Consider the following 13126-nt stretch of genomic DNA (forward strand, 5'->3'; position numbering starts at 1 on the left):
ATTACGAGCTTAGAAGGAAAACTGATTTTCCACACAAGGTTTTCAGAAATAAGCCCTCTATATTCTCTAATTGTGAGGTCACCAAGCAGAAAAGTTTCTTCAGCTAAACAAATGATTATAGAATTTTACTAAAAAATTTAGTTGAAGAAAATAAAATTTTAATCTACCATGATTATATAGTATTCAACAATCAATTTCAGAGATTAAGACAAGTATGACTTTCTGATATTTATTTTTTCCTCTTTCCTCACCTAACATCCCTATTTCTTAGCCCCGTTAACATATGGAGTTTCCTACTGCATAATAAATTACCCTCTTCCTAAAATAAGAGGCAACAAAAGAGAATCATGTGGAAATCCCAAAACAAAAATCAAACATTTGGTTGGAGAAATAGCATTCCTAAAATTATTTAATTCAAGGAGAATGCTGGGGTTGGGGTGGGGGCGGGGGAGTGAAGGGACTAATTAGTTAATTTACATTTTTAAATTTATAAAGGAGAACCACAACTTTGAAACAAGGCATAAAAATTGAAAATGCCAGAAAGGATGTTTGAGAAAGACACATAACCAACCTCCCTGAAAATTAATATATTTGCAGTAATTCTCTGTATTACTCTGCACTGGCTCAAGTGCACTGTTTATATAGGCAGCAAGGTGACTGAAAAAGTATTACCCCCCTCCCCAATCCTTTACTTTGAAAATGACTCCATTTTCGAATGACTGTATCTCTCATCTACAGTTGTTAAGATTTGATACAGAGTGACCACAGCAACAGCATGGTGTAATATAAAAAGCACTGAAATGGGTGCCCAGAGATGTGAGGGAATAAACGTCCTGTCCTGGGAAGGAAGCTGCCTCTTGGGCCTCTGAGGGTGCCTCCCTCATCAGCTGGCCCAGCAGAAGAAACGGGAGGCACCGCAAGAGGAATGGAGAATCCCACCACAACCAAGAGCAGTGACGCCAGAGTCACTAGTCGGGGTTCTCTCTGGCTCGGTGAGGAGAGGGAGGAAGTAAGGGCCACTACATCCTCCACAGCGAGTCAGGAAGGGACTCCAAGAAGTACCTTATCCTTCTATTAGTACTGTGCCCTGTACTTTATCTGTCAGTGCTTAGAATTACTTCATTTGACTCATTCCTCTTTTGTCCTTATTTTTTTTTTCTGAAGTGCTCTCTGAAAGATTCTAACTTGTTTCTGCTGAGCTGTAAGGAAAAGGGGGTTTGATCCAAGCCAGTAGCAAAAGTGGCTGGGGGGGGGGAGGGGGGGGAGTTGAGGCCAGAGTAGTAGAAGGGGCCATAGCAGCTCTAAAAATGGGGAGCTGTGCAAACCTGGCAAAGCTGGGCAGTGAGGCAGAGGCCCCAGAAATGTCTTGGGGTGACAGTAACTTGTTTCCCTCTCTTCACTGGAAAATCCCTTACAGTGACCTGGGTTCTTGCAGTGGCTCTGACACTAGCTGTGTGACTATCAGCATGGGATCCTTTGGGTCTCAGGTGCCTCATGCACAAAATGAACTCCAGGACTCTGTTTCCAATATTGGAGCTAACTCGTCTGACCCTTACTGTCAGTGGAGCAGTAGAGGAGGAGGTCACTGCCACTTCAAGGACCCGCCGGCTGTGTGTGCAGGTTATTAGCAAACAGGTACAACTTTTAGGTATGACTTGGCACTTTCATGCAATGACATTTTAAACCCAGTTTCTTTCTATCCTCTGTTCTTCCCACTGGCCCAGAATGTTATTGGAGTGAATGACTGTTGCAATACCTAGAACCTAATATTGACTGAAGGCCTCAAATAAACTCTTAGTGGTTCTGATTTCATATCACAAGACAGACTTTACCCATGCAACTTCCTTCCATTTGAAGGCACAGGACCCCAGAGCCCTCAAAAGATCTGTATGGTTAGAATTACCAAGCGGAGTCAAAAGCATTTAATCTTTTCTTGCAAGTCTAATTTGATCCCTGAGATTTTGGCTGGCTGGACATAATCAGCACACTTGAGGCTATGGCCAATCATGACTGCTACACTATAGCTCTCAGGCACCTTATAATTATAAAACATGTAAATACAAGTAAATATTAATAAGGCCTTTAAATGGATGGAGTACTTAAGTACCCCAAGACTTTTTTGATTTATTGTACATTATAAAATTTGTGTTAACTGTCAAAAGACTGGTATAAATCAGAACTGTGCTGTTTGGTATTCTGATTTCCAAAACAGAAGTATAAGACCTGGTTGCTTTTAGAAGCACGTTGGATCGATACCACAGCTTCAAATTCCCCTGAATCACATTACTTCAAACTCAGTCCAGCATAATACCATTTTTAGCCAATCTAATTTTAAATGGAAAATTTCATCTCCTTTAAAAAATAACGTACTTCTATCCTGTTGCTAAGACAGCTTTACAATATCAGCCCTGTTAGTAGTTTCTCCACTTGGTAAGACAACCAGATGTGACCCAGGCATGCTTCAGATTATGTCCTCTCCCCACAGCAAAGAACAGGCAGCACGAGCTACACAGACCATTTCCACCGAGGAGAATGTTGCAAGGCACACTGTACCTGATTGCCGAGGAAGAACTATAGACAAAAGAGTAAAGGATGGAGGAAATAGAAGAAAAAAAAAAAAAAAAAACAGAGAACATTTTGTCAAATTAACACTAAGGAACAAAAATCATGCAATCACGTTACCAGTCTTCAAGCATATTCTTCGAGAGCTCCTGCCACAGGGGCGTGGCTTTACGAATTAATTAAGACCTAACTTTTCCACTCTATTGCTCTTGTTAATTCATGTCTCTCAAAGGCATTAAAAAAACAACAACAAGAAAATAAAAAGCAATAAGCAAGCACAAGATTGCTTAAAGTTTTATTAACTAGATGCCCTGGACTGGATCCAAAGCACAATCACCCAACACTTGCCAGCTAAAGAGCAGCCCAGGGTGGTTTTGGTGTACTTGGAAGACACTTTAACATACTGATGGAACCTAGATTCCCTGTTTCTAACTCAGTACAAAAAGCTGTACAATCTGAACCCTCTTTACCAATCCTAGATTCTCCTTAGGACTTCAGAGAATCCAGATAAGCTGAATATATTTAGAAGTGCTGTTTCAGATCCCTCCTATGCCCCAAGCCAGGTCCCAAAAGAAGCTAGAACACAGCATCATTCATGGTCAATTACGTCCACACTCAGCACAGCCTTCCAGGGAAGACTACTGAGGCTGGCGTCCCCTTAGTGCATCAGCTCAGAGCAGACAGAGCATCCTTTGGGACCTTGACAGAGTTCCTCCAGCCACCTCTGAGCTCGGGAGCCACTCAGGCTCACAATGCTCAGCACTTTGGGGTAATCCGTCAGTCTTCAGGTAATTGTTGCCTCATCTTATGGAACAAGTGTCTCCATTTCCCTAAAGACTTTGGTCAGCAAAAGAGAGAACTTCGATATGTCTCCTATACTGGAACTCAAGTACAAGCCTGTTAGCTAAATATGACGCTATTTTTCAGATGGGACTATGTAGGGCACTAAGCTTAGCCCAGCAGGACACCTGACCTCTAGAACCTACAGAGAGTGACCACATCTTAAGTCCTACTGGCTCTGGTCCTCCAAGCGTTGGTAGAGGGAAGGTGGGACCATCAGGTCAGCTGTGTGCCAGGTTACTTTCACCTGGAAGGACCATATAGGAGGAACAACTACCACAAAGGACTAGTTTTTTCTTCCTTACCCGATATTTATTCTCTCCAATCTGCTCCACCTGAAACCTTTTTGCACATTTGCACTGAGCCACTTGTCTTGTGACCTATTGGTTGTGAACAACAAAAAAAGAAAAGTGTGAGGGGTAAAACAAGACTTCCTCTTCAGAGAAACAAAGATTTTTACATGTAAACAGAAAGCTATTTGTTCTCTTTTAGATATTTTAGATTTTTGATACATGCATTTATCCTTTATTCCAAATTAATACATGTCACACATTTGTTGGTCATACATTTGTTTCCAAGTTCCTTCAGAGAAATGTGCTAATATGCATGCATCAAAATCAAACCAAGTACAGCAAACTATGAACTGTTTTAAATTTAAACCTAGGAGCCTCAGAGTCCCCAGAGGTTAGTCCTGGGGTGTTCCAGGCCATACCCAAGACCTGCCCCACTAACCTCTCCTTTTCTAGGATCAATAAATCCTGAGACCTCCATGTGTTACTAATGAATTTGCTATTTTCAATGTGATGGATGAGATTTTCAACATGGAGAAAATTTTTAACTAGGCAGAAAGGTTGGTTGGTATACACCGTGTTAAACATTACTTCACATTTTACTCCTTAAATGCCTTATTTGAAGACCACATGCTCCTGGATACTGACATAGAATGCCCAGGACTGAGAGAGGACTTGTTCTAGGCAACATGGTGTCTGTGAACTGGAATGGGTGTGGTAAGTCTGTGAACATGGGAGGAACCACAGATGTGACTCATTTGAGTAAAAAGTCATCTAGACCGAAAGAGAGAGCTCAACAGCCAGAGATACTCTGGGGAATCATCCTCCAAATGGGAATTTGCCAAACAGGACTCCAAATAATGATCTTGTGACAGTTAAGTCACAGGGCTGATATGGTCATTGCACCCAACCACTATGGTCAAACATGTGCTCAAAATACAGTTATTTCCCATACCTCGTCTTCAATTTTATCTGCGTCGGTTGTTGGGCGGTAAGCATCCTTGTTGGGATGCAGAGCAGCCACGAATTCATAGTAATCGATGTAGCCATCTCCATCTCGGTCAAAAATGTCAGCGACAGCAGTCATCTCTAACTTGGTGGTAGGAAACTCTGGAGAAAAGCAATCACATTTGGAACATTTTAAAGAACAGTGCTTACTTGGCTTGCTGGAGGACATATAAATACTTCTTGAAAGAAAAAACATTTATGTCTTGCTTTTTGCTCAAAAATAATATATGCCCACTTAGAAGATATAATGTTATAAAGACACAGTACCCAGAGACTACTTACTGTTAAGTTTTTAGTGTTTTGATTATAGACTCCCTCCTCCCCCACTCAAAAGAAAAAAAGAAAAGAAAGAAAAAAAGGCAATATTTCAGGTATATTGAAAGATGTGATATTACAACTACCCACAGGCCTACCATCCACCATGAGAATTTACTTATCTGCTCCACTACTGCTGGATACTTTGATTATTTCAGAATAGTGACAATGTGGACTAGGATGAAGTTTTTTTTCTGTTTAGACAACTACCTTAGGCTCTTGAAAAACTGCTTCCCAAAGAAGTGTGAATATTTACAGTAGCCAGGGTGATTTATTAAAATGTGAATCAGATAGGTCCCTCAGGTGAAAAACCTCTGGTGGTTTCCCACTGTCCTGCTGCCTCTAGGATCAGAGGTCAGATCTGCTCTCTTCACCCAGGGCCTACCAGGCCCTGCATGAGTTGGCTGCTCTTGACCTTTCCAACTTCATCTCTTACCACTCCCCTAGATCATGACAGCCCAACCACATTAATCTTTCTATTCCTAGAACATGCCAAGTTCATGCCCACCTCAGCGCTTGGAACCTGCTGTTCCCTTTGCCTCTCTTCCCTTAAATATCACCTCTGCAGACAGGCCTTCCTTGGCCACCCATGTAAAGTTGCACAGCTGTGAGATGTGCTCTGTGGCCCTGGCAAGTCACCTAGCTACTTTATGCCTCAATTCTTTCTCTTGCTAAAAATAATTGAGATCATGTATTTTGTAAGCTGCATACAGATGTCAGAAACTGGTATTATGAAAAATTTTGAATTTCAAACACTTTACTTAGAACCTCATCATTCACAAAAGTTGGCTCTTTAATCTACACCTCAAACAGGTTTTACTTGCCACTCTGTGTCAACAAGACCTTTTTTTTTTTTATTCCAGCAAAATGAAATTCTTCTTTCCATCAAAATGATAGGCCAATTTTAATAATAAGCAGTTACATTACTTCCTCCCTAACCCTACTGCTTTAACTTCAGAGACTCTTTAGCCAGAATATCGCTTGCTTCTGCCAAGTGCAAGGAATGCAGATGTGACCCATGTTTGGAAGTATGAGTGAACTCACTGGATGCTAGAATGCCATCAATAAACTCCTGACGTGTTATCTTCCCGTCCTGGTCCTTGTCAATTCGCCGGAAGAAATCCATCACCCGAGATTTTTTGTGATTCATCCAACGCATATACTTTTTCCTCCAGACATCGAAGTCAAAGTTGGCAAATTCCTTCAACTAGAGAGAAATCATAGGTGTCAACACGATTTATTCTTTTGGCTCTCAAATCTGCCCGGAGCATACCAAAACTTTCAGACATTCAGTAAAGCCATGCAGGCCTTCCGGAGGGGCATCAACAATGACATCCGTGTGCTCTTTGTGAAGGCACAATCTGGGTCCTTCACTTAAAGCTGTGATTGTTTACATGAGCTGTGGTATAGTGGAGCAGTGAGAGGAACGGTAACTGAACAACCACCATGGAAAATATGGAGCACGCGGAACAAGAATGGGTGGAACCAGCCTTGCTTTCCCTTTGCACTTTTCGAAGGATCACCTTCTCAGATGTAAGGGAATGGATTCTATCCCAGAAGAGAAGTCCTTAGCACTCCTCACTTATGTGATTTTGAAAAGAACTGTGGTCACACTGAGGCCCGGGTCGGAAGGCTCATGTTTCCCATCATTTTCTGAGATGAGAAAATTTGAGTTCTGGCTGGAAGCATTAAGAATCCAACCCGTGCGTGCAGCAAGCATGTTTCTTTGGAATGGTGCCAGAGGGGGCAAACTGCCCGTCTGACCTCCATGTGAAATATTTGGCTTTGGCAGAGGACAGCAGGCCTGAGCAGTGGGCAAGGCGAGGTTTAGCTGCTCGGACTACGTTGGTGAGACAGACTCAGAATGACTGAGACAGGGCAGCCGTTCTCCCCCTGGTCATTCAAACTCCAAAGTTGGAAGGAATAGGGAAAAAAGAAAAAGCCAAAAACCAAATATGCTTAAAACTCAACTGACCTACAGAAATAACAACAAAAAACACAGAACACTCACTTCCGGGCATAGCTGCTTTGACAGGCACAAATAAAAAAAATATAGAAGATATTAGAGGTTTGTTTTAGAAATTAGGAAGTGTAGTACTAGATTTTTTTAGGTTGGTGTTAATGATACTTCAAAATAGATTTGCTCTTCATCATTAGTGAATATTCAGAGAAATCACAAGGTCATAAAAGTTACCCTTGTTTCCTAATTGTGTAACTTACACCTTTACATAAAGGGCCCAATAATGGTTGTTAGTGTGATAAGCTGCACACCTGGAAGTAACTCAGCCAAGTTCTGCTTCTGATTCTTGACCACAGCCAGGTGCTGAGAAGGGTCGCATCACAGACCAGAGCCTCATGGACTGGCTGGTCACTTGCTTGCTTGCCTTCCACAGCTAGGTGCTATGTATGACCTACTCTGTTGTGAGTGGTCTCCTCACCCATGAGCTTTTCTCCTAGGGGGCCTGAAGGACACAGTACTGGCTCACCCTGGTCTGTCCTCTCCTTCTAGAGAAGTAGGTCAAGGTACACATAGTAAGAGGGCCTCAGAAGGTTAAGTCACCTCCCTCCAGGAAAGGATGCTTGGCAGGGCCTTACCTCTTCCAGTCTATCCAAGGCATCGTTCAGCTTCCGCTGCCGCTCCAGTGCTAGCAGCCACACCTGCTGCCAGCGGGCAGACAGCTGGTTGATTCGTGGATTTTTCGCTTCAGACTGTGAAAGGATTGGCATGGGAGGAGGGGTGGACTGACTCAAGGACTTCCCTAAAAGGAAAAATAACTACGAGATTAGAAAAGCTGCTTTTGTCAGTTCACAGAGAGAAAGTGCCATATGTGTTAACTTAGGAGACCCTTAAAATGGTATCCGGTCAGTAAATGCGAAAAAAAATATGGGCAATATTCATGTATTAGGACTGCTCATTTCAAAACTATTGATCTTCCCTCCCAGCCAACAAGTACTTACTTCATATCTTCAAATCAATTCTGTCCTCAGCGAACTGAGGAAATGTCAACTCAACCAAAAAAAGCAGTGGCTCTAGAGGAGCAGATTTATCTTTTAATTAAATTAACACAAGACAAACGTAAACAGCTAGCACTGATGACCAAAATACTGGAAAGGCCACTGCAGTAGAATCTGCTCAACCACTTCAAAATTATGCCAGTCCAAGAAAATGGAATACAGTTACTGCATGTTGGTATACAAAAAGTGAGTTTCAAAAAAACATTTTAAAATACATTTCAAAATACAGTTTTTGAAAAAATGGGGAAGTTTTTTGTTTTGATTTGATTTTAAAGTAGGCTCCACAACCAATGTGGGGCTTGAACTCACAACCCTGAGATCAAGAGTCACACGTTCTACTGATTGAGCCAGCCAGGCGCCCCAAAAAGAAGTTTTTTGATAGGGACTTGGAAAGTGGTCATCTTCAAATAGCAGGAAGGAAACACCCTAACACAGGAGGCTAGAAACATACTGCTGCCGCTGCGGGATTTCTCGATGAAAGGCGTGTGAGCAGGCTCTATATTCTTCCTTTTGTACGTCTTGGTGACCCGGTCCACATCAGGCTGTTTGCGAGTCATTTCCTCCATAAACATCTGTCAGACACAAACAGGGAAAAGAGTTAAAGAGTTTTCTTGGACTGAGACAGAATCAGGCAACTTCACTCACAAAGCCCAAGCTCATGATGGACAGACCAATTCACAGATGCCTTTGTACACTGTCTCACTCCTTTCAAGAAACAACTGAGCAAGGCACTTACTTCATCAGGTATGGGAAACCTGAAGAGATAAGACATGGCTTCTGACTCCAAGGAGCTCACAGCTGAGTGAGGAAAACCAGGAAGTCAGAGCAATGAATGCCACACAGGATACCAAAGAAGGACCTAGGAGACCCTCTCCTGCTGGTGGCTGTGAAGACATAGGCTGCCATGCTGTGAGCGTGCCAGGTGGCTGAGACCTGAGGGCAGCCTCTGGGAGCTAATGGTGACTCTTGGCTGACAGCCAGCAAGAACATGGAGACCTGGTCCTATAACCACAAGGAATCAGATTCTGCCAACAACTGAATGAGCCTGGGTGAGAACTTGCAGCTGGGGCTGACATCTAGATTTTGGCCTGGTAAGATCCTAAGGAGACCCAGCTAACTCAGGCCCAGACTCCTGCCCCATGGAAACTGCAAGAGAGTAAGTGTGTGTTGTTTTAAGCTGCTAAATCTGTATGAATATGATAAGCAGCCATTTAAAAACAAACACACAGGGCAAAGGAAACGGGCTCCATGAGCAACACAGGAAACACCGCGGCCACATGACATGGTGACAATACCTGATGTTCGGCAATGAGGGCTTTAACTCGGTCGATGTTCTGAGGGATCGGCTCCTGGTCCCTCTGAATGAGGGTGGTCTCGGCCCACTGGATCCACGCCAGAAGTTCTTCCAAGAGCTCGGCATTAGCCACCAGTTCTGACAGGGCTGTTTCAAGACGCTGCTGGTGCTGCTTAGCCCACGTCAGGACCTAGGGAGAGAAAGAAAATCCATTGCCTCTCTCAGTCAAGCACATCCTTTGTTTCCAAAGTTTTTTCTTCCGTCTGATCCTAACAATGACTTTAAGGGGGAAGAACACTCAAATACTCCAGAGGCCTCACTCTTACTCTAGTGACAGAGCTGGAATGAGCAATCAGCACTCCTGGAAGCAAATCTGGTATGAATATCCTATTAAACACAGGACTTCTCGGGAAGGAAGGAAAAATACCAAACCATGTCCACTGGAATTCATCACTGAAACCATCACTACACCAGCGCTATTCTCTCAGAATGCTGCTCATTACCAAGAAAACAGTCATGACTAAAACGTTAACTTAATTCTTACCGACATATTCATGGTGGGTGAAAAGAATCCTTATCTGGGGGTGGGTGGGGAAAGCTCAGTAGCATTTTCTCACCAGAAACCCACTTCATGGGGCACGTGCTGTCCCCTCTGCAACCAGGAACCCACCTCCTCAAAGCGAGCTCGGATGATAGTGATCCAGTGCTTGATGGTAGTGATGCAATCAGGATGGCACACAGCCAGGATGGCTTCTCCCATTGCTACTGCTGCGTTAACATCCACTCGCTTTTCTTCCACTTTCTTCATGAACTCCTTGAACAAAAAAGATTTGAAAACAAAAACTTGAGAAATCTACTCTAGCAGCACTGTTAGTTTACCCTGTGAGGGGGAAAAGATTTCAATGCATTTTTCCCTCCTCTATGTGTTAACACAGACCTCAAGCCTGCATTTGGGTGTCTCTGGCACTTTGTTCCCAGTTCTGAAAGAGGTGAAAAGGTGAAGGGTTTACACAAGAATGACTTTCTCAGGGCTCCTGGGTGACTCAGTCGGTTAAGCATCCGATTCTATTTTGGCTCAGGTCATGATCTCGCAATTTGTGAGATCAAGTCCTGTGTTGGGCTCTGCACTGACAGTGTGGAGCCTGCTTGGGATTCTCTCTCTGCCGCTCTCCCACTCATGCTCGCTAGCATGCTTTCACTCTCTCAAAATAAATAAATAAGCATCAACAAATAAATTTAAAAAATGACTTTCTCTGCTACAGATGACAAAGTATAGGGACCCAGAAAGGTACCTCCTATCCCACACCAGGCATGACCCTCTTCCTATTCTTAGTTTTTCTTCAAAAAAAAAAAAAAAAAATCCTGTTTTTATTCATTTCCATGCATATAAACAATACAGTCTTAGACAAATGACAACTATAAAACACTATGGATATTTAAAAAATACTGAAAAAAAAAAAAATCTGCAACAGAATACCACATATAAAGCCCAAATCAAAATCTCCTGATTAATTTCCCACTTTATTAGGACAGACCGTGGCCCTCAAGACTGCATCATATTCTGGATATATATATTCTATATAGAGCTTGGTAAGAGGTCCAGTGTCTGACGCTGGTAATGTGAGTAAAGGCAAATGAAGCTGTGTGCAGGTGAGGATTCTAGGGGGTGGTACAGCCCACATTTTTCTTTATATGATACCACGCTGTTTTCACTTGTTTACAACCAATACACATTACTTTTGTAAAAACAAATGAATGACGTTTAAGGTGTCAAAAAACCCACTAGTCCTTTCCCTTTCATTCCTGCCAAACCAATAATCTGGACCCATTCTGGTTCCAGTCCTTTGCACGTGAGGTTGGAAATTCCCAAAAAGCAGGGGGCAGCCCTCACCCTGGTGGGTAGCATGGGTCACTGCACCCTGGGGCTGGATTACCTTATGGGTGTCAATGAGAGACTGCAGGGCCTCCGTGTCATCAGGAAGTGCTCCCCGAAAACGAAGCGTTTGCTCTGCTTCAGAAAGCCACTCCAACAGCATGTGGACTGTGTCCCGAAACTCTTCCGCCTGAAATAACCAAGCACAGCAGATTGAGCCTCTCTGCAGCCAAGGTCCTGGACACTGGGGTAATGTCAGAGAAAGGGTCGGGCCTGAACGCCTTTGTGTGTCACAGGCACTGATGACCCTATCAAGGCCCCACAAAGGTCATCTTTCATTTGTAGATCTTTAAAAACCAAATTAATTTTTTTCTCTAATATGAGTGAACATTAAAATCTTGTAGAACATTCAGAAGATCAATGTTTGGCTTTACATTCGAGACTGGGTGGAACTGATCCTGATAAAGAAATGAGAATGAATCTGCTAGGATCCTCTCCCTTGGGTTGTCGCCAAAAAAGTCTCTAACCTGTTTTAAGGCCTGCTCCAGTCGGCTTTGTTTGGAGACGGAGAGCTTACACACAGTGTCCCAGCGAGTGCTCAATTCCTGGAGCTGCCCTTTCACCCATGTGGTGTCATCACGGCTATTCTCAATCAACTCTCGGCCTGACCGCTTCAGTACCTGAACGGTTCCTGTTCGCTTTCCCAGTTCCTTCTGGAAAACCTAGAAAAGAAAAACAGAATAATTAGTTTGCTGAGAAATGTTCTGAACCCATGACGTCAAACCACAGAGAAAGGGAATCGTTCAGTCCAGTTGTCCTTGGTAGGTGCTAGTCGTGTGTCTTTTATGCAGAGGGAGGCAGGACAATGTGTAAGAAAGAACCATCAGAAGAGGTGGCTCTCAAGATGAGTGGTGTGGCTCTGGGTAAGCTGTTTACCTGGAGTCCCGGTTTCCTAACTTGTAAAACAGTTGTAACGTTACAGCAAGATTTCCAGAATTGTGGGAGTTAAGTAAGAACACATTCTGCCATGCACATAATAAGAGTTTGTTGTAAATTCGAGTAAAGCTGAATGCTTTGTGCTAAAACAAGAGGATATAATGGAGGTCAACATGACAGGTGTAGATTACACTAAATACCACTGTGCAAGGTGCTGGGCTAGCGAGGGTCAAGGATAGCTCAGAAAAGAACTCATTTTCATTGTAGGAGTCAGTGGAAATGGGTATCTTGAGGGGCTCCTGAATTTAAATTCATTGTGTGACTCAACTGAGAGGTACAAACAAGAAGGGGGGAACCCCAAGACAAATTGTACACATCACCAAATCCAAATCAAAGCAATGTTGGCGAATCCTTTGTGACTGATGCAGAATCCCAGCGATACACACGGAGCGAGGAGTGGTCTCTCTGACAAGCAGAGACACAGGCTCTTCCAGACTTCCTTTCTCCCCTGGATGGTGAGTCGGAGCAGGAGGCCTGCTTAGGCGGAGGAACCCAGGGCTCTGCCTCCACGCGGCGCAGCTCCCGCCCCTCACCTTATGGGCGTCCATGAGGTTCATGACCAGGTCGAGGTCCCCGTGCACGGGCTGGTCCTCGGCCAGCTGCGGCTCCACCTTGTACAGCCAGTCGACCAAGGCCTGCAGAGCATCCATGAACTGACCCGAAAACAGCAGGGCCTCCTCCAACTTGTGCTGCCTGAGAGAAGCACACAAACCTCACTGTTTTGGGGGATCCCTTTTCTTTGACTGGCTCACAGTTCTGACTGCTGAAGGGAACACTGCTTGCACTCTACAGAGACAGGGCCCTCCATGCTGGGCTGGTTCAAAACAGATAAACAGTGATGAAGAGCTATGCCTAGACATTTTGAACCAAACTGCTCTCTAGAATGGATTTAGTACAGGAAACAAGTGCAGATACCCTTCTGGCATCTTAGGA

The 13126-nt window shown here is 43.7% G+C and overlaps 1 protein-coding gene across 14 annotated transcripts in view; it reads right to left on the reverse strand.

The window, feature by feature from the left end:
• Positions 1-13126, reverse strand: part of MACF1 (microtubule actin crosslinking factor 1) — a 330452-nt gene that overhangs the window by 13646 nt on the left and 303680 nt on the right. For 10 of the 14 annotated variants that reach the window (XM_049617439.1, XM_049617442.1, XM_049617438.1 and 7 more), the window contains 11 exons: positions 12727-12886; positions 11725-11919; positions 11259-11387; positions 9995-10138; positions 9326-9514; positions 8482-8602; positions 7611-7774; positions 6060-6222; positions 4648-4802; positions 3708-3782; positions 2554-2571 (listed from right to left, as the gene is read on the reverse strand). In XM_049617439.1, coding sequence (XP_049473396.1) covers positions 2554-2571; positions 3708-3782; positions 4648-4802; positions 6060-6222; positions 7611-7774; positions 8482-8602; positions 9326-9514; positions 9995-10138; positions 11259-11387; positions 11725-11919; positions 12727-12886 — 1513 coding nt within the window. The remainder of the gene's footprint in view (positions 1-2553; positions 2572-3707; positions 3783-4647; positions 4803-6059; positions 6223-7610; positions 7775-8481; positions 8603-9325; positions 9515-9994; positions 10139-11258; positions 11388-11724; positions 11920-12726; positions 12887-13126) is intronic. The other 4 variants (XM_049617441.1, XM_049617440.1, XM_049617434.1 and 1 more) reach the window with 1 other exon arrangement.

This window comes from Panthera uncia (genome assembly GCF_023721935.1).
Source record: "Panthera uncia isolate 11264 chromosome C1 unlocalized genomic scaffold, Puncia_PCG_1.0 HiC_scaffold_4, whole genome shotgun sequence".
Classification (NCBI taxonomy): Eukaryota; Metazoa; Chordata; class Mammalia; order Carnivora; family Felidae; genus Panthera; species Panthera uncia.